Source organism: Balaenoptera musculus, chromosome 20 (assembly GCF_009873245.2).
Source record: "Balaenoptera musculus isolate JJ_BM4_2016_0621 chromosome 20, mBalMus1.pri.v3, whole genome shotgun sequence".
In the NCBI taxonomy this organism is placed as follows: Eukaryota; Metazoa; Chordata; class Mammalia; order Artiodactyla; family Balaenopteridae; genus Balaenoptera; species Balaenoptera musculus.
Genome location: NC_045804.1, coordinates 36,270,095 through 36,293,562, shown reverse-complemented (window position 1 = coordinate 36,293,562; position 23,468 = coordinate 36,270,095). Strand labels below are relative to the sequence as shown.

The 23,468-nt window shown below is 57.2% G+C and overlaps 1 protein-coding gene across 1 annotated transcript in view; it reads left to right on the top strand.

Moving 5' to 3' along the window:
• Positions 1-18,105, top strand: part of BCAS3 (BCAS3 microtubule associated cell migration factor) — a 572,763-nt gene extending 554,658 nt beyond the window's left edge. Inside the window, 1 exon segment of the mRNA XM_036838162.1 lies at positions 17,310-18,105. Within this exon segment, the coding sequence (XP_036694057.1) occupies positions 17,310-17,458 (149 nt within the window). The 3' untranslated portion in view covers positions 17,459-18,105.
• The last annotated feature ends 5,363 nt before the right edge of the window (positions 18,106-23,468 follow it).

Below are 23,468 nucleotides of genomic sequence, written 5' to 3'. Positions count from 1 at the left end.
ACCTTGTCTTTCTTTTTTTGGCTTTCTCCCACATCCAATAGCAAAAGCCCTAGGCCTAATTCACAGGTCCTGACCAGCTGTTTAAAGTATTGACACATCTCTGTTGCAGGCAGCCTCCCTTTGCTGCTGTTGACTCTTAAGAGCTCACTAAGTCAGCAGTCAGGGTCAAGCGGGACTGACTCTTCCCCATGACTGTGGCTTCCTGCCGTCCTGGGAACGCTGTTTCATTCTCCTTTATGATCACAGCGCTAAGGGTAGGAAAGAGGCTCATCCTTTTCTGTCTGGAATCTCTTTAACAGATTCTGTCCTAGTCCAGAAGCAGCTACTCTTGGGGATCACACTGGGAGCTCAATCTTTACCTCTTACCTTCCATCAGAAATACATTTACTTCCTTGCTCAAATATATAAAACTTTCAGAAAACAATAGTATAGGTAGTACACTCTAATACTATTTTATTTCATTTTTTTTAAAAATTGGGGTACAGTTGCTGTGCAATGCTGTGTTAGTTTCTGCTGTACAGTGATGTGACTCAGCTGTATACATATTTTTTTTTAATGCAGTCATGACTCACTAAACTGATTTTACAATACATCGATGAATTGCGATCTACAGTTTGGAAAGCAGTGCTCTAGTTTATTCTGCTAAATCCTCTGAGTTTTCCTGAGTGTATAGTAGTTACTCAGCAGAAAAGGCTGTGAGATTATTTTCAGCTAAAGGTCTTCCAAAGATTTCTGTCAGAAACTACTTTTACTTTTTGAAAGGGCTGTACCTTTTTTCCTCCTTAATATGGAAAGCACATTTTGAACAGTATACACAGCTTTTAAATGGTCACAGGAAGGGTTCAATAAGTGAATTAACAAATATCCATTCAATAAGTGAATTAACAAATATCAATAAGTAAATTAACAAATATCCATTAACAAAGTCCATTGACTACCCATGTTTTGCAAAAAGATGAACTAAAAGCACTGTTTTTGTGTGTGCGTGTTAATATCTTTCATTTCAGAAATGTGAGAATTAAGATCTCAATAAATGTTAGCTGTTGTTCCTGGAGTTGACCAGATGGACACCCCAAAACAAATAACCCAGTATGTTGGACCCTCTATCCTACCTCTAGGATTAGCTCTTCCAATGGGCCTTGGAACTCCTGCTTGCCTCATTGCTGAGGGCTGGGAACATTTTCGTGCTAAGGCTGCATCTCCTGTAGGAGCCGTGTCAGCCCCCTCCCATCTCAGGGTGCCACATGATCACGTGACAGTAATTGCAGGCATGGGGCAGTGAATTAATTCTCTTTTATCTTTTAGACATCCCTACTCTCAGGCAAGTACTATCATCGAAGCAACTTAGCCAGTCCCTTAGGTACTTTCCTCTGCTTTACCTAGTCGGGCCCTGGATTTTCTCGCCTTCTTCGGTGCCTTTCCAAAATGCTTTCAGGGGCTCCTCTCAGCCACCTCCTCAGTAGGCCCTCACCTTCTCTCCAGGGCCGCCGCAGGCAGGCGAGCTCTCTGGAGGTGCCCCTGGGCACGGTGCCTGCCCTCCAGGGAATAAAGCTTTCCCTCTCTCAGCTCACTTTCTTCCTCTCTGAGGCCAAGGGAGAGGGAAGACAGGAGGTGCAGGAAATGTTGGCCTCCTGTTCCCATGATGTCCTGGCCGCTCTTCCCTGTGCCGAGCGCTTAGGTTGCCTCATTTCCTCCTCTCCTTTGTCCTCACGGCCGCCACCTCCCAAACGGCTTCTACGCCTCAGACTCCATGCTAACCATGTGAGCGTCCTACAGTTGTCACACCACCGCCAGGTAGATGTCCCTCTCTGCGATGTACAAAGGAGGAAAAATTAAAGCTTTCAAGTGAAATCATAACTGAAACATGTGGGATTAAAAGGAGATATCCAGGGCTTCCCTGGTAGCGCAGTGGTTAAGAATCCTCCTGCCAATGCAGGGGACACGGGTTCGATCCCTGGTCCAGGAAGATCCCACAGGCCGCGGAGCAACTAAGCCCGCGAGCCACAGCTACTGAGCCCGCGAGCCACAACTACTGAGCCCGCGTGCCTAGAGCCCGTGCTCCACAACAAGAGAAGCCACCGCAATGAGAAGCCCACGCACCACAACGAAGAGTAGCCCCCGCTCGCCGCAACTAAAGAAAGCCCGTGTGCAGCAACGAAGACCCAATGCAGCCAAAAATAAAATAAAATAAATAAATTTATAAAAAAACAGAAAAAGGAGATGTCCAGGAAGAATTTCCAGTTCTTAAGATCCTGTCACCTGGTCCGAGGGGTTTATCAATCACTCCCACATTTTATTCCCGAGAAGGGAGACCCAGAAAAGGAAGGCATCCTTACTGTCAGGGCCTCCTCTGCCTGTCCTGTTTCCCTCTTCACAAGAGCCCAGGGCCCACACGTGACAGCCTGGGCTTCTTGCTGTGATATTTCAGGTCTCTTACAGGCCTTCCTCACCTTCCTTTCCAACCTGCTCCCCCACTTCCCTTCCACAGTCGCCCCTTATTCATATTCCATGCAGACACCCTCACCCATCATCCCCAGCACATGCACTGCTGACCTGGCTCTGTTCAGGGGCCTGCTGCCCTCACCCACTGCCCGGTCACCTTTTTAGACCAAGCTCCAATCTCACGTTGTCTGAAGCTTTCTCTGAATTTCTGTATCACCTACTCACTGGACACTTGGCCCTGGGCAGGTAGTACATGTTGCCGTTTCCACTAACTAGCAATGGCGGAGTCCCTTCTCCATCCCACCGGGGCAAGGCTCAGCTCTGGTGGTCTCTTGAGCCCCTCTTTCAGCCATACTGTGTGTCTTAGCCCAATTCCGGTTCCTCGGACTGAGTCCGATTCCTCTTTGTTACCTCTAACCACCAGCCTTTCCCTGCCCAGCATTTAGCACTGGGACAAGAGCCAAGCTGAGCCCCAGTTAATGTTTGCTGAATGACTGGATGGGTTTTCGTGGCTCCTGAGAGGTAAATGAAAGCCAGTCAGAGCAATGGAAAGAAGGGTTGTGTTTAAAAGACACACTTGTCAGTTTCTGGCCAGTTCTAGATAGTTAGTTTCTCCCTCCTCCTCCTCCTCCTTCCCCTCCCCCCTCCCTCCTCCATCCCTCTCTCCTTTTCCCCCTAAGCCTGCTGGAAGCCCCAGGCAAAGGCAGAGCTGTAATGGAAGTTTAGGGCTGAGAAGCTTCTCTGCACATTTCTCAGTGGCCCAAAGTCTTCTTTGAATTCTTTAACCAAAGCACACTGATTCCTGTCTACAAGGAGGAAGTGCCCATGTGACCTCATCAGTGAATCTTCAGAGTCCCCTCTCTACGTGTTGCCCCACATGGAAGCAGGGATTCCTGTGGAAAACAGACAGGCTTGGACAAGGGGTGGAGAAGGGCCGTTGGACCCCCAGATAAGGGCCCTTCTCTGAAGACATGAACATGGGTAAATGGTTAACGAACGGGAGGATTTCTCTCTGTTCCTCCTCTTCTGCCAGAGAATTCACCTTTAACCATTGACCTTTCTGCGAGGTGTGAGATCTGAACAAAGTTGAACACAGTCATGGATGGTTAAATACCCATCTTTCCCTTCTGCCCCTGCCTCTGCCCCTCTACTGCCTCAGAAGGTGGCCTGAGGTATTTCGACCACCCCCCCAGGTGGGATGGCTGGTGACAGAGGAAAGACAAACAGACACACAGAAAATGAAAGTTGGAAATGGCCCTCTGACCCTTTAGGAATCCAGAGCCTGGGCTCTTGAAGCAAAAGAGTCCTGTACGAAGGAAGCCAAGCCATGCCCATCAGATTGAATTTACAGAGGGAGGCGTTTCCGAGTACCCACCCCAGAGTCAGCTGTCTAACCTCTGACATTTGGTGATTGCTTCCTGCCCACTTCTCTTTGAACCCCACCCCTGCCCCCAGGGACCTGCAGGCCCACCACAGAAAGCATTTTAAAATGTCCTGGCAGAATCCCCCGGCACCAGGCTTCCCAGACCTCCCCCGATTCCCCCCACATATGTTTTATTTAGTGTAGCCCGATAGCTTGCAGTCCCACCCCTCTGTGTGCTTAATTGAGTTTGGGGAGAATTGACATCCAGTTGCTTCATTTGTTCAGGATGATTTTTTCCCTTCTGTGCCTGCCCTCCCTGCCAGTTGGGGCCAGGGGGCTCATTTTTCTGGCCGGTTCCCATCATCTCCAGTTGGCCAGGACCAGCTTGCCATCTCCACTTTGATGTATGTGACTGGTGTTGGCCTTAGGGGTGGATTGGGGGGAGGAGCAGGTGGGCCGAGCCTACCAGGGCCGCCCCCCACCTCCCCTGCTTCCGTCCGGGCATGGGCCTGGGTCCTTTGGTTTCATACTTTATTCCTCCCCAAGCCACTGGGAGCTGAATCTAAGCATATGGTTCATGCGTTTGAGCACGTCTCCGTGAGCCTTCTCTGAGCAGCCCAGCAGCACTGCCAAGCAGCTTGGAACTTAAGGCCTGGTTTCCACATTCATAGAACCCGAGAGGGAGGAAGAAAACCTGAGGGGCTGCGCAAGTGCTGGTGGTAATTCCACATCCTTTCCTGCTCCCATTCCCTTGTAGGGGCGTAGGCAGGACTGGGAGGAGGAACAGAGGGAAGGACAGACCAGTTCAGGCTGGCGAGAAATAGATAAAACCCTGCATGTGCTGTGCCTCGGAACAGACCACGAGCACTCCCTGCAACGCGCTCAGTGGTCAAACCAGATTTTTATATCTGCTCCCTTTGATCTCGGCACCGGCTGCTCTCTGAAAGGTCCATGTTGTGATCCTCTTTAAAGAAATATTTTATTTTCAATACGGACACAGCCCTTGACATAGCAGTAAAAACCATCACCCCTGAGAGGCACATGGCTGTGAAGTGTGTTGGTATGTAACTTCCTGTCTTTGCCTACGTGCCGGGCTTCATCCACTGCTCTTTTGGTCCCTCAAGAGGCCCCCCGCCCCTGCCCTGGTGCTCAGGCTTCAGGAGGCATTGGAGTGAGGGCAAGAGGTCGGCTCAGACAGGAGGTACCTTCTGGCAACGGACTGGTTTGGGATGGGGAGTAGCTGCCGTGCTTTCCCCAACAAGAGTTTCTTTGAGAACCTCACTCCCTGCCCCCCACTTTTAAGATGGAAGTCAAATTTTCGGATTCTGCTGTGCAGAGCGGAGAGGTCACTAGGCTCTAATGCATTTACCATTGACTGCCCCTCTTGTAGTGCGTCTATTAGTGAGTAATTTGATTTGTACCTATTCATTTGCAGTCCCTGCAGGAGCCTGGAGCTGGCCCCTAGTATAATTGGTGCTGTCTCTATTTTTACATCATTAGATTAGCCCCGACTCCTGGCCACTTGTTGTCTGCGCTTGTCTGTCCATTTATACAACCTAATGTAACACAAAATTCATTACTGATCACATTACTTTCAACTCTGAAGCCAGCCTTGTGATAAACATTTGGTTAACCCCTTCCTGCCCACAGGGGGGCTGACAGAACAAATGCACTCCCACTCGACGGGCAAATCAATATCGTAATACAGCAAAGTGGAATTGCATTTCTAGATTTGTTATTTCTCCTGGAGGAGCAAATGGAAAGGCTCGTCTGAGCGAGCTGAATTGAATAATGAATAGAGCCCCGGCACCAGCAGCCAGTCTGCGGACAGAGCACAAAGGCAAACCCAGTATCCGCCCAGCTTTTTCATCTGGATGGGCGGCACCGCAGCAATTAATCGAGACTCGTGACTGTGGGGTCAAGATCATAGGCTGGGACCCTAACAGAGGCAACAGAGACCTTGACCCCATCACCACTGTCTTAGCTAAGCTTGGCCTAGGACAACTGAACTAAGAACTAGTTCATTTCCTTAAAACCTTCACTGATATGCAGGCACCAGCCCTATGGCCTTGGCAGTAATGCCACCAAGAAATTAAATTAAATCCATTACTAAACTAAAGTTTACCATTTGGAAACAAATATATGAAATTTTTCCTATTTAGAGTCAGGTCAGCAATGTTGGGATTGCTGTGTGCTGTGCCCATCTCCAGGGTGAGCATTCTTTGGTGTGGAAGTGCCACATGCGCCTAAAAGTGGTCCTAGATCTCAGATAGGGATGTTGGTGAGCAGCCTGGGGGACTGTGGTCCAGGAGCTGGCCAAGAGTCTTAAAGGGACCTGGATTTAATCTGGAAGAGTCTTACCTACCCCCACCCTGGTTATCCCCTCCCCAGCCCCCATTTGTCTCTGGGGAGCATCCACACCCACTCTAAGTCATTAACTTGCAGGACAGTTTGTTTCAAAAAGAATACTACCCCGACTTATTAAGAAACTCTCGTAAAGCCTATACCACAAAGATTAGAAAAATAGACATAGAGGAAGTAGAATGGAACCCATTACCATGAAAGTCATAAATCCCTAAGTAAAAATAAGCCATAAACTGAAGATACTCAGTTGGGAAGGGAAGCTGGAAAAGGCAGCCTGTCTAGGGGATGTTCTGCTTGAATTCAGGGAAGTCCTGAACGGGAGGCTGGGGAGAGGCACCGAAGCCTCGGGTGAGTGCGCCCTCCTTTCTATTGAGTGGGCCACCCTCCGTCTCACCGAGGCCCGCACCTTGGACCGTGCTGCCCGTTAGCCCGTTCGGAGCCCTGCCAGGCCAGAAATGACCAGCAATCCTGTGAGACGTGGCGGTCCCAGGGATTCCTGGAGACGGTTCCCAGGCCGCCCCTGGCCTTCTCCATTCCTCTGCTGCTTTCGTGCCTCCCTCCTCTTCTCCGTGCGTAGGGGCAGGCAAGCTGCCTCGCCCTGCCCTGACTGTGAGAGGCTCCACTTCCCATAGAGGGCTCTAGGGCCAGGCCAGAGGCTCTCGAGTGCATCCTGTTGTGAGAAGCTACAGAGAGGGGATCCCTCAGCAGGGTGTGACGAGACACCGCGCGTCTAGGCAGTGGAAGGAGGACACTGGTGTGTCCCCGAGGCGAGCCTGGGTTCGGCAGCCGTGTCCCCAGGGCCGCTCACCTCCCCGCCCCTGCCCAGCCCACAGTGCACTGACTTGCTCAGTCAAAGCGAGCCTGCTGCTTTGGCCTCAGCTGGCCGTCCTCTCAGGTGGGTAAGTGGGACAGTGGGGGAGAGGGCGCGGCACGGACCCCAGCCCCATCAGCTCTAGAAAACAGATCAGAGCACAGGCCTTAACTCTACAGAACGGGACAGATCAGTGGCAGGGAGGAGATTGGGTCAGCCCATGGAATGAGAGATGATGGTGATTTCTTAACCTTGATGGAAGGGGGAAAGCCACATCTTACCAAACTCTTCCGCTGCATCGGAGAGAATTTAATTACATTTGGACATTTGAATGAGAACCAGATGTGGCTCGAGCCCATCAGGCCAGCTGTGTTCAAGGAGCAGCATCTCTCCTGTGGTCCACGGGCCCCTGCGCTGTCTCACAGCCCCGGAGGGCGGCTCGGGAAGACCCCGCCCGGGAGATCGGAGGGGTCTTCCGAGCTTCAAGGCTGGACTTCAGGAGGCAGGAAGGTCGAGGCTGGCTGCCGGACACCTGGTTCCCTAGGACAGTTTCCAAGCTCTGTGTCCTCCCCAGAGCCATGCTGAGTGGGCATGTTCGCAGGGCCCCATATGCAGACGCACACAAAGGAGGCCCGTCCAGCACCTGGCTGGGCGTCCTCTACCGCCACGCTGCCCCCCTGCATCTACCTCAGATTGCATCTGCCTCAGCTCTGCCCCCCGTGTTGTGCTGCTGGCCTGGAGCTAGAGGGGGCATTTTGGGTCCTCCTGGGTGAGGACCGCTTCTCCAAGGGCCTCGGCCTGCTGAAGCATCAGAGATGGCAACCCCAGCTTTCTACCCAGGACCCCACTGCAGTGAGAGTGGTCTCTCGCACGCGCTCTGGCATATCCTGCTTCTCGCAGCACCTTCACATCCTCTTCTCTTTAGAGCCTCACACGCCCCGTGAGGTCTGCAGAGCAGCCCCTCCCCTCCTGCCTGACAGATGGTGATGCAGATGAGAAGTGAAGCAACTTGCCCAGGTCATTCAGCACGTCTGCGGCAGAACTGGGGCTAGAGCGAGTCCTCCTCCTCCTCCTCCTCCTCCTCCACATCCACAGGGAGGTTCCGCTCAAGGCTGCTCCTACATCCGGCTGATCTCAAGCATGGTTTCAGCCAGATTTATCACATAACTCAAAGCCAGGGACCCGTGAGCCAGGTCAGCTCAGCCTTTGCCATCCCCAAGTATAATATGCGGTGACAGGACATACTCTGCCTGGGTCAGGATTTAAAGTTAGACAGATGTAGTGACACCGAGAGGGTCCCCGCACGTGGGGTGCTGGTCGAGGTGACCTGAGTGGATGATCCTGCTCTCTTCTCCTTAAGCCAAGACTTGAGAGGGCTTGGGTCACATGGGTTGCCTGGGAGCGGGTTGTGGCAGCCTTTCTGGTCTTTCCCTGGCTGGGGTTGGTGCCCTATCATGGCTGTTGTAGGAGGGACCCAGGGAAAGGCTCCAGCCCCCAGACAGGCCAGCCTACCCTCTGGCAAATACCACCTAAGTCTCGGAAGGGATCCGGGGCTGGGTTGTGAGCTGCTCTGCCTGGAACTCAGATGCTCTGCTCCCTTCCCCACCCCCAGCACACACACACACACACACACACACACACACACGCGCGCGCGCGCACGTGCAGCTGGCTCCAGGGGAAGGGGGGGGGATGGAGGATGCCCTTCCTCATTCTTCAGCCTCCATCCCTCCCCCTCTTTTTTCTACTTCGAGTCTCCCTTCCCCAACATTCCAGCATGCTCCTCTCCTGTCATCCCCACTGGACCCACCAGGAATTCGGGGACCTAGCCTACCTCTATGCCCCTGTCTCATGGTATTAATGCCAGACTGGCCTGCTGTCATGAATAGGGTTTCCAGAGGCCTAAGGACCTTTCTTGTTGGAGGGAAGAAAGGTGATGTGCCTTTTCCCCGGTTTTTCTGGGTGGAGCCTAAGGCACAGAGAGGGCTCTCCACTTGCCGGTTTCCTCAACCATCCTTTCTAGGATTGATCATGACTTTCAGCTTCCAGTGGGGGGGCCAGTGGATGCCCAGAAGGGTCTGAGGTCTCCTTGAGGCCTCAGGTCTCCCCCCAGAACCCTGAGGTTATTAGGCAGCTGTGCGTGGCCCCAGTGGCCAAGGGACACAATTCCAGGTACCTGAGCCGCGAGCTGCAGATATTTGCCCTTAATGTTTGGAGCTGGCAGCGGGGGAGGGGTTGGTGAGGGGCAAGGCAGGCCATGTAGCCTTGGCCTCATCCTGTGACGTTCTGGGTCTCAGTACCTGCGGGGTCAGGAACAAGAGCGGGGCAAGGAGATAAGAAATTGTGTTTGTGGGAGCCCTGTGGGTTGGAAGAGACTCCTGCCAGGAGGGAAGGCGTGTACCTGCCCACTGGCTGCAGGACTCGGGCCGTTGGCACAAGCTCTCAGGGACCCCAGGCCGAGTGTGCAGTGAGATGACCAGAAGGAGGTGGAATCAGTGGGCCAGGGCTCTGTGCTCAGACACAGGTGTGAAGCCCTGGAGATACCCAGGCCATTGTTAGCTATCTTCTCATCCACTCCCTCATTCCATCACCCAGACCAGGATTCCCATTATCTGAACTCGGAAGGGCCTTTTCATCCTCAGCCCCTCAGCTTCGAGAAACTGCCCTCCTTCCTTCCACAAGTGTGCCTGGGAGGGGAATAAAAACCCCTGCTGGAGGAGAAAGGTGATACCTTCTCAGCCCTACCCCCCAGCCCCCATCCTTCCAAGACCCAGTGTTGGTGGATGAAGAGGATTCCTGGTCTGTTGGCCTCTCTGCAGGCTCTGGAGCCTGAGGGGGGTGCCTGAGGGTGGGATACGGCAGGGCTGAGGGGACAGGAAAAGGGAAGGTGCAGGGGAGCCATGCAGCCTCAGTTCGGTGTGTCAGGGTGCGAAGAAAATCGAGGCCTCCCTACCGGCTGCCTCCTTTAACTGCTGCCCTTTTAACCTCCTAAAAAGTGCCCTGGGGCTGAGGCTGGCTCCAACCCAGAGTGTGGTCTGTGACAGAGCTGTCAGGGTTTCCAGAAGCCATCTCAGGCAACTCCATCTCTGTCTCCCTGAAGAGACCCCCACCTCCCTGAGCCACTCCTGTTCTCTGGAAGAGAGAGCAGTAGTTTCCAGGCCCAGGGCCGGTGTAAGACAAGCAGCCCCTAGCCGTGTCCACCCCCTAGTTGGCCTCTGGATCATCTCTTCGGGTTCCAGCACCAGGAAGCTGACAAACCTCCTGAACCCGCAGGATGCAGTCAAGCCCCCCACCTCCTTAGCGCCTCTCTCTCCAAGTCCCAGTTTGCATAGCTGGTCCCAGGCCCTTGTTGGCAGGCCCCTTGCTGACAAAGTCGATTGCTTGGGGCAGACCCCGTTGAGATCCACTTGCTGAACTTGAAGCAGTCCTGTGGTCCCCTGGTCTCCTCTCTGTATATCCCCTTCAGGGAAGATGCTAAAAATCGCTAATCTCCTGCTCAGAGGACCTCCTTCCCCCCACCCCACCCCCTGACCTCAACCCCCCAGCCAAGAACCCTCACGGCAGAAGGGGATGGAAGCCATTTCTGTATGCAGACCTCCTCTGAGCCAGGCACTGGGCAAGATGGGGCAGTTTGGCTGACTGTTCCGTACTCTGGGGCCACCCACTCCCCTGGGGTACCACTGAGCCCAACCCAGACAAGGGGCTTAACCACAGGCCCTGCTGACGGGGGAGAACTGGGAGGTGGATGCAGGAGGGAAAAATCAATGCACGTCAACAGGGTTGGAAATTTATTTTCCAGCTTGGAAGAGGGTATTTTCAAAGAGGCAAGGAGGGAAATGAAAAGCTGTAAACACATATCTGCCATCTTCCTCTTCAGGCCATTTCTAGATTAAAAAGAAAGACTCTTTCCCAAGATCCAGTGGAGAAGGGGGAGCGCGAACCGGTGGGGGCCTGGATGGCAGAGACACCTGCTGGGGAGGGAAGATGGAGAGGGACCCCGAGGTCCTGTGGATAATCACAAGCACTAATACAATTGCAGCAATAAGAGTAACTCACATTTGCTGATGGGAAGCTTTAAGCACTTTATGATGCGCTCTACATGCATTGTTTAATTTAATTCTACAACCGCACCACGAAAGAGACACTGTTACCCTCCTGCGCAGGAGACTGAGGCACAGAGGTTGAGTAACTTGCCCCAGATCTCCCAGGTAGCAGGGCCCAGAGCCTGTGCTCTTAACCACTTCCCTCACCTGCCTCCCCAGCCTGGGCCAACACTGCCCTCCCCCTCCTCAGGCCCTTGAGGCTGAGGGGTAGGGGTGGGGGGCATTCTCCCTCCTCTCTGCTGGAAGTGGGTGGTGGGTGCCGCCTAAGCCTCCACCCCAAGGTCTCATCCTACTCCCCGCAGGCCGCCTGGGTGGTCAGCTTGGGACGGGGGTGTGGCTGCAGCCAGGGCCCAGTAGAAGTGCTCTGCTAATCCCTTTAATGAGCTGCATCGTGAGGCTGAGTGTGCCGAGCTGGGCCTGCTGGAGCCTCTGAGCACACCAGAGGGGCCCGGCAGTAAATGCTACTCCTTTTGTGTCAAGGAAAGCACCAGGGAGGCCTGGGGACTGAACCCCAGGGGTCCCAGGGACCCTCCGCCCAAACACACAGAACTGCCCTCACTCACCCCATTAGGTCCCGGAAACAGACCGTCCTCAGCCAAGTCCTGAGACGGGCTCTCCACAGTGCCCTCACCCACCAGAAGCCGAAGGGGCTTCCCTCGGGGTCTCTGATGGGCCAGCCACCCTCACTGCCATCCGGCCTGGAGGAGGCCTGGAGAAGGTCAAGCCCAAAGTAGGACTTCACTCCTGACCTTCCCCCTGGGGTCTCCTGCCCTCCTGGGCTCCTCCAGCTCCTCCCAAAGCTCACATAGACCCTATGTCCTCAGCGTTTCACCCCCTCCCCAGGGATCAGGGAACCAAGACCATAGCGCTTAGTACAGTGACTGTTCTGTGAAGAGAGACCTGCTCCCGGTCTGTCCCCAAAAGTCCCTGCCTTAGCTGGCATTGGACGGCCTCAAGGGAGTGAAGGGTCTGTACCCAGGGGAGAGGACGGTGCCAGGGAGAGGAACCTCCAGGGTGAAGCAGCCTTGGGGACCAGCGCTCCAGAGGGGAGGACCAGAGAGGGGGGCTTCCTCATGCCCTGCCCCCCGTGCCGTCTCCTGTGCCGTGTACGGTCCCCTTCCTGCCTCATCCTCTGCGTCTCCCCGGGTGGAGCCCTGCCCTGCTCATCGGCACCCACCCACAGCTCCCAGGAGCCAGTCTGCTGTTCCTGCCTTTGCAAAGGGGCCTCAGTATCCTGCCGGGAGATGAGGGGCTGGGGTGATGGTGGAGTGAAGGACGGAAGACAGGCGCCCTCACCCTGCGTGGCCCAGCCCGAGAGAGGGCAGCCAAGCTCCTGCCTCCTCACATGCTCCCTGGGTCTCCGTTGGCATACACGCCCGGGGAACCAGGGTCGCTTCTCCCTAACGAGGCCAGCCACCTCTTTGCCCTCTTCTGACACCTTCGAAATTTGCCAGGCTCCATAGAGAGTGAGGGCAACACGAGGGCTGAGCTTTCTCGGTCCTTTGCTTACTTCATGAGAGCCGAGGCGCCTCCTTTTTGGTTGCTGCTCATTCCACTGCCCCCCTGTTGGAGCCAGTCTTAGTGGCTTCTGGAGTTGTCACATCGCCGTCCTGGGGCCTGCAGCGGCCCAGTTCTCTCTCTTGGGGGGTTGTGTACCCAGAGCCAGTGGCTTCCTGCTCTTCCTTGGTTTTGCTGCCTGCAAGATGGGGAGACCAGCACCCACCTCCCAGGCGCACAAAGGCGCTGGAGAATGTGAGGTCATAATAAGATTTTCTGTCCGAGTCCAGTCCATTATCTAGGAGCTACTCCGCATCCCCTACCTTGCTTTGAGGCCTGGAGAGCAGCCTCCTTTAGAGCTAGCTTTTTCTCACCGGCCAGAATCCACATACTTCCGCTGAGTGGGGAGGCTGCCAGGGCTGCTTGCTTAGTCCCCCACCACAGAGCCCCCAGCTCTCTCTCCTGCAGCCCTGGCAGGTTTCTGGTGGGCTTTCCCCACAGGTCCACCTCAGCTGCAGGAGAGCTGTTCAGACCCAGGGGTCTTGGGATTGGCGGAGGAGGGCGGCAGCCAGAAGCTGGGCCACTGAGTCAGAACATCCGGAGGCGTCCCCGAAAACTCAGCCTTTCTCTGTCTCCTCTTCCTCTCCTGGCATCCCACCTGCACGGGCCGCCATCCGGCACCTCATGGGCCAGGGGCCCCCTCTCCCCTCCCCCCAGCTGCTCCTCCTCCATGTGTGGTTCCTCCCCCCCCGCCCACCACCCATCACCCTCACCAAAGGGGGTCTCGGCTCTGTCACGACACTTCCATCTCTGGGACCCCCAAGACTGGTCCCCAGGCCCCTACACATGCATGTCACTGCAGAATTCTGCTGCAAGCTTACCCTCCTCCCAGTATGACTTCCCCACACCTCCCGGTACCCTCTCCTCCCGCTTGCAGAGATCAGTGTACTTCTCCATCGATCGCTGTCCAGGTCTTTTCCCAAAAGATTCCTCAGTGCTTTTCTTTTCACAAGGGAAAAAAAAAGGAAAAAAAAAAAAAAAAACTGCCGACAGCCCAGCGTCCGTGAGCAACCCAACAGTAACAAAGCATGTGTTCAGGATGGAGGCAGGTAAGGCCTTACGCTTCCGTTTGCCGCTTGCTCTGAGGGCTGGGCGGCTGGGCAAGCTGAAGGGCAGCCGTGTGTGCACCCCTCTTCCACATCCACATCCGCTTCTGCACGCGCCCATCGTCCTGTCTCAGTGAGAAGAAGAGAAAGGGGTTTGACAGACGCATGTAGGAAAGTGCCCAGGCCCAGCCGGGCCCCTGGTTCTTGTACTGGTAGTCACGCTGCAGAAGAAGCGCCACATCTCCTTACCACATCATTCACTCATTCACTCGAGAAATGTTTTTTGAGCACCAGCTGTCTTCTAGGCCCTGCGGTTGGCACTAGGGAATAGAGAGAGAAAGCACAGAACTGGCCCCCGAGAGACTCTCCACCTGGATGGGGACACGCGTGTGAGCAGGCGGGGCACGGTGTGCTAGAGGGCCCGGGGCAGGAGCCGGTACACAGCGCAGTGGGGCCTGGCGGGCTCTGCCAGGGCAACAGCACAGGCTCGTGCTTGTGCTTAGCTTCGAAGACGAGTAGGCGTCCTAGGGGCCTAGGGAGCCTGGGAAGAGCTTTTCCGACAGAGGGAGTTGGATGAGCACAGGCCCAGAGGCCTGAGGCAGCCTGGAGAGGCCCCTAGACTGCCCAAGCTCATTACTGGTTCCTCAAATCCAATAACAGGTGAGGTTAGTGAGGTCTTAGTGGGGGCGGGTCAGTCATGGAAGGCAGTTCGATAGAGCTGAGGGGTTTAGACCTTATCCTCAGGACCCTTAGGAGGTGATGAAGATTTTTTTTTTTTTTTAAAGGAACTCCTTTTATTTATTTATTTATTTATTTTTGGCTGTGTTGGGTCTTCGTTTCTGTGCGAGGGCTTTCTCTAGTTGCGGCAAGCGGGGGCCACTCTTCATCGCGGTGCGCGGGCCTCTCACTATCGCGGCCTCTCTTGTTGCGGAGCACAGGCTCCAGATGCGCAGGCTCAGTAGTTGTGGCTCACGGGCCTAGTTGCTCTGCGGTATGTGGGATCCTCCCAGACCAGGGCTCGAACCCGTGTCCCCTGCATTGGCAGGCAGATTCTCAGCCACTGCGCCACCAGGGAAGCCCCTCGATGAAGATTTTTAAGCAGAGGAAAAGATGAGGTTTGTGCTTTAGAGAGAACACTCCGGCTTTGGGATGCGGTGGCTTGGAGAGGGGCGTCTGCAGGTCAGGAGACCAGAAGGGAGCTTTGGAAATTATCCAGGCAGGAAGCACAGGCCTAACCCGGCAGTGGCCGTGGGCATGGAGAGGAGGGAAGAGGCCCGGGGAGATGTACGGGATATAAATTCACCAGAGCTAGGTCGCCCTGGGAGATGGGGCCACTTCCCTCACATCCCAGGCCTCACTGGTAAAGAGAAAACACGAGCAGGGCAGCTCAGGCTCTACCTGGCCCCCAAGAGCAGCAAACTCATCTTGTAGGTCCCTTTGGCAACCGTCCCTGCGCTGTCACAGGATGGGATGGGGGTGTCCGCCCAGACTCGCGGGGTGGGGTCCCTGCGGGCCTGTGCTGAGGGGCAAAGCGGGTGCCACGCTTGGTCCTGGGCTCCCGGCTCCTCGGCTTCCTCGTTAGTGGGGACGTGCCGGCGCTGGGCCTCCGGAACGTTGGGCCTGTCTCCCAGGTCTGGAGAGGAGCCAACCTTCCCCATGCTGGTGGCCTTTTCTGCTCCTTCATGTGGGGCTTTCTTCCTTGGACCTGGTGTCCAGAGGCTCAGGAAGCCCCTGCTCGTCTTGCTGTGGCCACTGCTCCTCTCTCCTGCCCTCCTGGCCCTGCTGCCAGCGCCCCCTAGTGCTGGGACGGCCTGCACCAGGGCCAGGGCCTCTGAAATCAGAGATCTCCCGCAGACCCCTCGGCTTGCTTGCGGGGAAAGAAGGGAGCGGAGGGAGCTTTCTTGGAGCCTGACGCTTCCATACAGAAATCCCGGGGCCTGTTCTTTGCTTTCCTGTCCTGTCCCTCTCTCGGCACAATGGCCTGGACTCCCAGATGAGGGTGAGGCTGGAGGGCGATCCACGTCTACATAACTCTCGACTTATCTCGGGGTTGGGCCCAACGGGGCAGCCAGTGTCTCTTGGAGATCAGGGGCCATCACCAGGCCTGTAGCCTGTGTCCACAACCCCCATCTGCTGAGAGGTTCTGGTGTTCAGGCACACACGCCCTTCCAGCCTGGGCCCGGGCCCCGGAGCGGTGCCTGGTGCAACCTGAGGGCCCCTCCCGCCTCCCACAGGACCAGGAGCCTCTGCTCTGAAGGAGGGCAGCCCAGACTCCCCCAGCCCGCCTGTGGCTGCCTCTACTGGGTCACCACGGTGCTCTGGGGGTCGCCCGCAGGGAGAGGGGGGTCGGTGGTTACTTCCTGGCTGACTGGTGATGGCCGGCCCAGGAGTAAAGGCCATGACCCATTCCCTAACCAAAGCCAGCTGTGCTGCGTGTGTATGGTGGCGGGGAGCCAGGGAGCAGGTGCAGGCTGGAGATAAAAGAGACCAGACAAGTGTACATTCGAGCACACCTTGCTGTTTCAGATGACTGCTTTGAGGTCCTGGGCTCCTGGGGTGGACAGGCAAGACCCCTCAGTCCCAGGCAGGTGTACCTTGGGGAAGGAGAGGTTGCAGGTACCACATCTTGGCTTGGGGCCCAGAGTTTGCCCAGGGATGTGTGTGTCCACATCTCAGAGCCCACTGTGAGGAAAAGGGTATAGGAACTGGCCACTTTCAAAAAGCCAAGAAGTAATTCTCTCTTCCTTGCATTCGGCATGCCAGGAAGTCTATTCCCAGGCCACCTACCCCAGTACTTGTCTTGGATCAAGAGATGGTGGGGCAGTTGAGGAAGTTGCCCAGAGTTGAATGAGATGGAGCCAGTTGCCATAGCCAAGATGGTAGCGTGGCTGTGTTGATGCCAGGGAAGGGGCAGAGGAGGAGATGGGAGCCTCCCTGCCTGCTTCCCCGGTTGACTCTGAGCATACAAATTCTGGGGGGCCTCCAGGACACTTGGGAGCCCAGAGGAAGGGAGAAAGGAGGCACTCCAGGCACGTAGGCCCCTCTCAAACCTGGCATTCCCTCCTGAAGGGAAACAGGACACTTTCCAGGAGGTGCCACAGATGGACCGGGGCCTGGCCAGCCGGCAGATTGTGTGGGTGAGAACGAGTGAGCAAGTGAGTGGCTAAGCCAGGGTTGAAGCTCCCTGGCGGGGGAGGGGAGGGAGACAGATCGGGTAGGGAAGCGTCGGTCCTTCCCATGTCCTGGCTTCTCCCCTCCTGCCAGACTTGCAGCTCCAGGACAGGAGCCTCTCGTGGAGCTGCGTGGAGCTGGGGGAGCACGCTGGCTGAGCACATGCCCCATGTATGGCAGTGGGGTCCAGACAAATCATCAGGGCGGCCATACTTCTGGCTAAAGGGGCTCCCACAATGAGGGAGTAACTGGAGCCCGCCAGCCAAGGGGGCTTCGCCCTCCTCAGGGTGAGCCTCCCTGTGACCCGAGCTGCCACCCGGCCCGTCCTTCCCCCCGCAGAAGGATGTAAGTGGACCCAGATTGGTGCCTCAAGGCAGGCAGCCCGGCCCAGGGGCTACCCCCGCCTCCCCAAGACTGCACTCTGACCGGGCCTGGCCCGCTCCTCTGTCTTGCAGAGCTACAGCGAGAGGGAAGCATCGAGACTCTGAGTAACAGCTCAGGTTCCACCAGCGGCAGCATCCCGAGAAACTTCGATGGCTACCGATCTCCACTGCCCACCAACGAGAGTCAGCCCCTCAGCCTCTTCCCTACCAGCTTCCCGTAGGTACCAGCAACCTGCTTCTGGCTGGCTGGCCCACTCACCTGCTGGAGGGAGGAGAGAAGTCCCCCCTCTGGTCCTGCCCTTCGGACTCTGCTCGTCTTTTACCAACCACCTTCCCCAAGCTTCGTGACAACAGCCGCCCACCCTCCCTGGATCGAGAAGAGACCCTTCTCCAAAGCACCTCGGCTCACTATGACCTCTGCCCCCCATCAGCGGGGCCGTGGCTGAGAGAGACTCTGCAGAAGCTCCGTCCCCTCCTCCGTTTGCACACGATGTCCTGCATTGGACCCGCTTTTGTATTTTCTAACCAAACCCTTGGGGGGCCTGGGTGGGGAGAGGGTGGGTGGTCCGGCGGGCACTTTGGCCCTGAGCGACAGCCCCAGCTCACTCCTGGCTTTGGCACACGCTGCCCAGCTTCCCTTGGCCAACCTCCTTCTGGCGTTGAACTGAGGCCCAGAGTATTAGGGAAGGAGGAAGGAAGAAGAAACCCCCCTTCCTCTTTTCTTTCCCCTTTGGCTCATGGAAAGGATTTGTCTTTCTTGTCTGTAAGCCCTTTTACCCTGGTCCTGTACTGTTCAGTGAAGGAAACCCTGGTTACTGAGGCCCTGTCAAAAAGTGCACGTCTTGTTCAATAAATCACGCTGCAGTTGGTGTCCATCCCTGAGTTGCTGGGGTCAGGGTCCTCTCCAAGCGCTGAGCAGCATCCTGTGGGCCTGACCGTGTGTCCCTGCTCCACACGTGCAGCTGAGGGGGAGTCAGGGAGGCGGGAGGAAGGAGAAGGTTTGCTCTTGAATTGGGGCAGGGTCTGACTTAAATCCATTCTCTGACCTTCTTGCCTGTTACCAGAGCCGTTGAGTTCTGGGGGCACCCCAGGCCCGGACCCTCCCTGGCTGTGGCAGTCAGGGCTGGTCAGGCCCTTGGCATGTGCTTCTGGGCTGCTGTGGGAAGGAGAGCCTGATGAAGACTCTGGCCTCATCTTTGGGACAGGCTCCCTGTCATTACCTCTCCTCAAACTCAGAAGGTTGACGGGTGGTCAGGTGAAGGTGGGTGTCCCAGGAAACCTGGCTGGAACCTTGGATGACAAGTTCCTGATGTGGTTCCCCTCCCACCTCCCAATTCTAGACCTAAAGTGAGTGGCAGGAAGGAGACAGGAGCAGGAGGAGTGAAAAGGGGTATTGAGCAAGAAGAAGACCAATGCTAGCCCCAGTCCCGCCTTCCCTGAGACCCCGGAGAGGCCTGGGAGGATTGAAGGAAACCCACTGATCCAGGTGTGGTTTGGCGTGAAGTTTAATGTAACAGCCACAGAAGAGTTGAGTTCACAAACAAGCAGGCCTTCCCATCCAGCCAGAGCGGGGGAGCTCCAGGGCCCCCGGCCTCTTTGCACGCACCCCATCCAACCCTGGCGCCTGAGGAGAGATTAAATCTTCAGTGCCCTCCACCCGACCAGTTGGGCATGCTAGTACAAGGGGGACCTGAATCACACTCGGCTCTGAAGGCTCAGTAGATGGCCCTGCATAGGGTGGCTGAAGCCAGTCCCTCCTGCCTGGGAACCTGCGGGGTGAGGAATCACATGCCAGAGTGAGGCATGCTGGGAACGGAAGGAGGCCTGGGCCCAGTCGGGGCTGCGGGACGGCAGCAGCTTTTCCCGTTCCAGCCCAGCTGGAGACACTGATGTGCCTGGCATACCCCCCACCCCAGCCAGAGCAGTGTTTCAGTCAAAAGGGGACAGGGAGGCAGGGAGGGGCATGCCACCAGATTGCCCATGCACACTGGCCATGGCCTGGCTCCTTGGGGATGGGTCCAGAGCTCAAGGAAGGGTCAGGCCCTCTGAACCCACCCTAGGCACATGGATGGGGCAAAGACGGACAGCCAGGAGCGCTCTCCAACCACGCAGGGGACTGGCTGGCAGCTTAGAGCCAGGAGTCCTCCCTGGCTCAGCCCTTTCCCTCCAGGGGGTGCAGAACAGCTGTGGCCTCCTTCAGTCAGGGAAAGTGGTGGGTGTAGGGCTGGACTTGCCGGCTGAGCTTGCAGGACAATCTGGTTATTCATCTGCTCACAGCTAGGGCAACTCTTTGAGTATGTGGGGGAAGGGGGAGGATAAGAGAGGCCAGATAAGCTGGCCCCATGGCGGCTGCCACTGGAGCTGGGGTTATCAGAGAGGCCTTGGGTCTGGCCCCCGGCTAATTGGAGAGGTTATAGACCCTGCCACAGCCTGTAATCAGCTGGAAGTGAGACTGGGCCCCAGGGTGGGGGGCTTTACTGCCCACTGGCCCGGGAGCAGCCAGCGTCCTGTCCTCTAGAGATAACACCCAGGGCCAGCTCCACCTGACCCCGAGCAGCCCCAGCAGACCCCCATGATGGCATTACCCTAGGAGGCCGTCGGAACATGCATCTAATTGTGGCCTGACCAGGTGACCTTGAGGAAGCCATGTGACCTCCCTGATTCTTACAGCGCTACCTGCTCAACAGGCAAATCACTATGGACTTTCTCTCAACTTGATGGAGGAAAAAATACCTTCATGGTTTGCGAGGAGGCTGATGGGAGCTGGGGTGGCAGCTCAGGGAGGGAGGGCACTGTCTGGGATTGATTGGAGAGATGGCCCAGTGGTCCCAAGGTAAATGCAGGTGCACAGCACTCCGTCAAACACTAGTGTGGGCTCCTCTGGAAGCAAGCAGAGACCAGAGCAGGCAGCTGCCAGTCTAAGATTGGAAGTGGTTTCTCACTGCTGAGTTTTCTGATTTTCACAGATCAGGGAATCTCTAAACTAGAAGGCACCCAAAAGAGCACTGTTCGGTTCTCATTTTGCAGATGAGAAGCCTGAGCCTGAAAGAAGCCTTGCCCAAGGTTAAGAAGTCACACAGCTAATCTGCTGACCCCTGTCTGCTCCATGCTCCTCACATGCCCAGGCCAGTTCCCTTAGAGGAACTGCATTCTGCACTGACCTCCCTGTCCTGGGCCCGCACACAGTCCAAGACTCTGAGCCCACTCACCCCCATTCCCTACCCCTAAGAGCATCCAGCCCTGGCCCCTGGCTAGCTTTGAAGCTGCTCCTTTGTCCCCGTGTAACTGAGAAGGCAGCCCCCTCCTGCAGACCTAGAGCTGGAAACTCTAGGGGCAAAAGGGAAGAGCATCTTGTACCGTCTTGTATTCAAAGCCAGAGCCCAGCCTGAGGGTGGGGCCCTGGAGTCTCAGTATTGCATTGCTGCAGGAGCAGGTGTAGCTAGTGGGACAGCAATGACATCACCAGCTTCTAAGGAGTGGCCTTGCTGTTTTTTAAGGTCCTTGGGTCCCATCCCAGCTCTGCCACCGGTAGCTGTGTGGCCTCGGGTAAATTACTGCACCTCTGGGCTCATCTGTAAAGTCGGGGGAGGGGAGCACACCCAGCGAAGAAGAGCAACAAGGTCCAAGCAGGCAAAGAGGAAGCTGCAGGTCAAAAAAGCAAAAGATTGGTTGGAGGCCCAGAGGCTGACCAGAGGCCAGGTAGCTCTGTTGGGGGGGAGAGGGAGGGCAGGTGAGGCGACGCTGGAGCCCGGATTGTCGAGAACTACCCCCGAAGCTGCTCCAGGGAATCATGGCCCCGCTCTAGGCGAAAGCTAATCAAGAGCCTGGTGAGCGCGCGCAGGCCAGCCCCGCCCCTCTCTCGCAGGTGGGCTGGTCCTAGGGGGGTCCTTTTTGTGCTTTGCCCCCTCTCTCAAGCCACACAGCAGCGTGGCCTGTTCACTCTGCCACGATCCCAGGCACCCACACCCATGATCTCACACCCGTGCTCGTCCACGCACTGGCAGGTCCACAGATGTGCACCTCACTTTTACCGACCCCTGCGTCCCAAGCGGACTGCTGCGAACCGAGGACCTCGACCCCAGAGCATAGAATAGTCTGGAGCTCTCAGGGTTATGGAATCCCCAAAACTCTGGGGAAGTCGTCCGAAGTCTGGCGGGGATGAGTCTTGGGTTGCCGGGCCCTGTGACCTTGCTTGCCCTCAGGTGCAGAGCGACGACCCTCAAGGGCCAGGGCTGTCCCGCGCCAGAGCTGCCAGCCTGGGCCTTGCTTTCGCGTCAGCCTGGAAGACTGGGGACTGGGCCGCAGAGGCCGTGCTGCCTAGGCACTTCCCGGGACGTAATCGGAAGAAGTGGCCCCGCCGCCTGTCCCGGCGCAAGGCCTGGGCCACAACGCAGCCGGGAAGAGGTCGCGCCTCCCGCTCTCCCCGCGCCCCCCGCCCCATCCCAGCCACTTGGCCCGACCCTGCGCGGGGTAATTGGGTCGGGAGGGAGGCGACGGACGGGCGGCGACTCCAGAGAGACTGCGAGCCTGTCAGCCGCAATTTGTCTAAGTGGACGGGACAGGCCGGGCCGCTGCGGGCCGGGGTCATCGAGGCCGCGGCCCCCACCCCAGCCAGACCCGGGACCGCGGGGGAGCCGGGCCGGCCACTAAACGGGGCTGGCTGGCGCCAAGGCTCCGGGAGGCGCGGGTCCGGCCGGGAAGCCGGGGATGGGGAGCAACTCTGTCTATCCTCCCCGTCCCTTCTTCCTACACACACAGGCCAAGACGAGGATGGACGCGCCCAGTGGCACCTCCACTACTGGTCACCGGCATAGGGCCACACACGTCACCCGAGCTTAGCCCGGGCACACTCATAAGCCACCGCGCACTCAGTACCAGTCTCACGCCAGCGCCCCGCTACCCGGACGCACGTCCCCTCTGCCACAGGACCATACACCCCAAGCCATCACTCCATGTAGGAGCACGCAGATCCACGCCCAGTCACACAGACCAAGACACCGGGCGGGGACCAATCCCGGGAATGTCCCAGCAGTGCCCCTTGACCCCGAGAAAGGTTAGGGGGCCAAGGACGGACAGCAGCCAGGCCAGGCTCGGGACCACGGCCACACCCGGCCCAGGCCGCCCCCGCCCGATTTCCGGGTTGCGGGAAGCACAGAGCTTATTGAGCGCGTGCAACGGGCCGGAGGCCCGAGGCCCGCGCCCGCCCGACGCCCGGGCCCTGGACGGCCTGGGAGAGGGAGGGGCGGCTGAGCGCGCGTCCCCCGCCTGTCTGCGGGGCCCGGCCGATGCGAAGTGACAGGGGCCGGAGCTTCGCTGTGGAGCCTCGGCCGCCTGGCGCCAGCCGCCCCCGCCCGTGCCCTCCCCCTCCAGCCCCGGGCGGCTCGCGAGGCGCCCCCCAGGGCCTCTTAAAGAGACACGCACTCTCAGCCCCGGGGACCCCCCCAGAGGCGCCTGTTCCCGGGAAGAGGAGGGGGGGGTTAGACCCGGTGGGGGGAGGGGCCGAGCGGGAGATGGGCGCCGCACGGCGCAGCACCGGGGCCTCCTGGGCCTCCCCTTCGCGGGTTTTCGTTGAGCCAAGGATAGTCCTCGCTGGAGAGTTTGGCTGGAGGTGTTGGGGGTAGGGGGAAAGGGGGATGGAAATTCAGAATATTAAGAGCGGCTGTAGCGACCTCGGGTTGGTTGCGGGACGACGGGGCAGGGCAGATGATGGGGTCCTGGCCGGGAAAGAGCCTGTGGCCGCCGGAGGGCAGGTCCGTGGCCCAGTGCTCGTGGCCAGGAGGGATTGTGGTCCCCAAATGCAGCCGCTGCATCGTCTCCGCGGGGTTTCTTGGGCGAACAACCCGGACCAGCGTGTTTCAGACTGCCTGGGCCTTGGACGCCGGACCAGCTACAGACCTTCTCCAGGAAAATGTCCAAATTGCACACACTTAGGTATACTACACGCCATTCTTGCAAGTTCGAAAGTACGTGTACACACACGACTTTGCGAGTGCATGCACGGATTCCCAGGCCTGTGTCCGGATTCCTGGCTCCGGAACGCTGCCCTGGCTATTATCTGGTCACCTCACCAACTGCGCAAACCTGTCCACACACATCCATCCCCAGGGGCAACATCTCGCCTAAGACGGAGCCGGCAGGACTTCGCCTGTGCAAAGCTGCAACGGATCCTGCCCCGGCTGCATAGACTGCGCAGCGCGGAGTCGAAGATTCGTTCTGGACAGAGAGGAGGCA